Consider the following 2788-nt stretch of genomic DNA (forward strand, 5'->3'; position numbering starts at 1 on the left):
GTGCGTGCGTGCGTGCGTGTGTGTGTGTGTCTGTCTCTCACCAATGCTAGACAACCAGAGTTGGTGTGTTTATGTCCCCATAACTTAGTAGTTTGACAAAAAAGAGACTGATAGAATAAGTGCCAGCCTTTAAAAAAAATAATTTATTCAACTAAGCATTCTTAAAGGTGGCACTCCAGTATGACTGAAGTTTAATGGCGGAAGCAAATAAAAAAAAAAAAGTGACATTATTCACTTACAAATTTGAAGAGGATCCAATGAAAACAATTCTAAGAACAAAATGTTGGTCAACTTATAATTTAGATTTCTCTTATTTATTCCCCACCCTTACTCTTTTTTGGATGCAATTTTTTCTTGATAAATTTTGTATGAATAAATTTTTCAAAGTTGCTCTCCATATAAATGGTCACTAAATTTCAAGTATTCAAGGAAAACCTCTCTTGTAAAATCTTCACTTATCTTTAAAAAATGACAAAGTGAAAAAAAAATCTATGTACTTTTTGGTGACAGACAGAATGTAGCACATGACAGATCTGGTATTATTATCTCTGGAAAATAGACATCAATAATGAACTAATTGTCAGAGCGGAGCTAAATATTCATGATGGAAATGAAACACAAAAGACTCAATTAAGAGATGTGCTTGTTGATGTCATTTATAACTGGCATAAGTTAATGACACAATTATCTCTGTAAAATGGATGTGAACATAAATGACAGTAAATATAAGAGTTTAATTAAAATTTCATTGTTGATGAGGAAATTAAAATGGTTTTCTAAATAACTAAGGTGAAAAAATGGTAAAGGAAACAATCCAGAAATTTCATTTAAAATAAATGAAATATGGAAAGCAATAGGCTTCAACCTCAATATTGTTTGTATTTGTGTTGTATTTGCAGCACCAACATTAACAAGGTTACGTATAAAAATAGACACAAACACTTTACAGAAAATAGTAATAGAAGAGTCAGCAAATGTTGTTAAGGCATTCTTGTAAAAGCATTTGTTAACCTTCACAACCACTCTTCTATGTGTCTTCACATTTAACTCCTGGTTTAAGAAAGGAAAATTTAAATATATTTCTCAAACCGAAACAAAGAAATTGAAAAAAATGAGAAATACTGGGACCTAACCAGAGAAATGAAAAAATTACGAAAGACTAAGATGATAATTAATGATGTAATAATAGATGCAGTTGGCACCACATCCAGACTGTTACTTTAAGAGATTGGGATTTAGACTTGCATTGTGAACCTGCAGATAAAAAGGGAAATTCTGTATTCTGCAAGAATCTTAAAAAAGTTTCTTGAGATTTGAAGAGACTTGCTGTCACCAAACCACAAGACTCTAGTGCTTAACTGGTACTTAATTTACTGACCCTCAAAAGATGAAAGGCAAAGTCGACCTCAGCGGAATTTGAACTCAGAACATTGAAGACTGGCGAAATACCAGTAAGCGTTTCACTCGGCATGCAAACAATTCTGCCAGCTCAAGAACTCTTCTATCTATCTATTACATTTCTGCTGAGTTACTTCAGACCTTTATATGAACTAATAATAATAATAATAATAATAATAATAATAATAATAATAATAATAATAAAAATGATGACAACAACAAAAGTAAAACAGAATATAAAAGAAACAAAAAATTGGATAGCATTAAAATTGGTAAAAAAAAAAAAGCCAGATAAAGTACAGTGTGGTTGTAAAAAGGGGGTTTGATAGCAGGGTTGGGATTAATGTCAAAAGAAACAAGAATGGAATAAACAGAGATTGGTTGAGGGAACAAGGGTTAATAAAAAGAAAAAGCTATCTACTCAAATAACTACAATAAAAGAACAGGAAGCAATAGGAGAAGAAGGAGAAATAACATTTGTATAAGGTTAACATGAGTTCCCTTCAAACAAAGGGAAAAGACAGTTTTACTCACTCTCGTAAGAATCTACACTCATTTTGGTTTGTTTATTTGTATTTTTTGTTAATATTTTATGCTTTCAATTATTTTTTGTTGATTTAAAAAATTTTTTTTTTTTTTAAATATCTGGTTACCCTAATCTTCTGAAAGAAAAAAAACAACAAAAGAGTATAAAACAAAAAATAAATGATGAGAGTAGTAATAACCATGGCAACAGAAAAAAAAAAGGAAATATTGGTTTCAAATTTTGGCACAAGACCAGCAATTAGGGGAAATTGATTATATCGACCCCCCATGTGCAACTGGTACTTATTTTATCAACCCTGAAAGGATGAAAGGCAAAGTCAACCACAGTAGAATTTGAACTCAGAATGTAAAGATCGACAAAATATCATTAAGCATTTTGTCCAGTGTGCTAATAATTCTGCCAGCTTGTCATCTTTACAATAATAATCCTTTCTACTTTAGGCACAAGGCCCGAAATTATAGGGGAGGGGTATAGTCAATTACATTGACCCCAGTACTGCACTGGTACTTAATTTATCAACCCTGAAAAGATGAAGGGCAAAATCAAACTCAGCGGAATTTGAACTCAGAATGTTGCAACGGGTGAAATATCTCTAAGCATTTCACCCAGCATGCTAAATGATTCTGCCAGCTCACCGTCTTAATAATAATAGTCTCAAAGTTTGTCACAAGAGCAGTAATTTTGAGGGAGAAGATGTGTCGATTACACTGACCCCAGTGTTCAACTGGTACTTAATTTATTGACCCCGAAAAGACAAAAGGTAAAGTCGACCTGGACGGAATTTGAACACAGAACGTAACAGCAAACAAAATACTGTTAAGCATTTTGCCCAGTGTGCTAACG

At 32.4% G+C, this 2788-nt stretch overlaps 1 protein-coding gene across 1 annotated transcript in view; it reads right to left on the bottom strand.

Annotated features, from left to right (window-relative positions):
• The window catches only part of LOC106880173 (proton-coupled amino acid transporter 1), a 23592-nt gene that overhangs the window by 14516 nt on the left and 6288 nt on the right, over positions 1–2788 (bottom strand). The window contains exon 2 of the mRNA XM_052976916.1: positions 1933–2060. Within this exon, the coding sequence (XP_052832876.1) occupies positions 1933–1954 (22 nt within the window). The 5' untranslated portion in view covers positions 1955–2060. The remainder of the gene's footprint in view (positions 1–1932; positions 2061–2788) is intronic.

This window comes from Octopus bimaculoides, chromosome 26 (assembly GCF_001194135.2).
Source record: "Octopus bimaculoides isolate UCB-OBI-ISO-001 chromosome 26, ASM119413v2, whole genome shotgun sequence".
Lineage (NCBI taxonomy): Eukaryota > Metazoa > Mollusca > Cephalopoda > Octopoda > Octopodidae > Octopus > Octopus bimaculoides.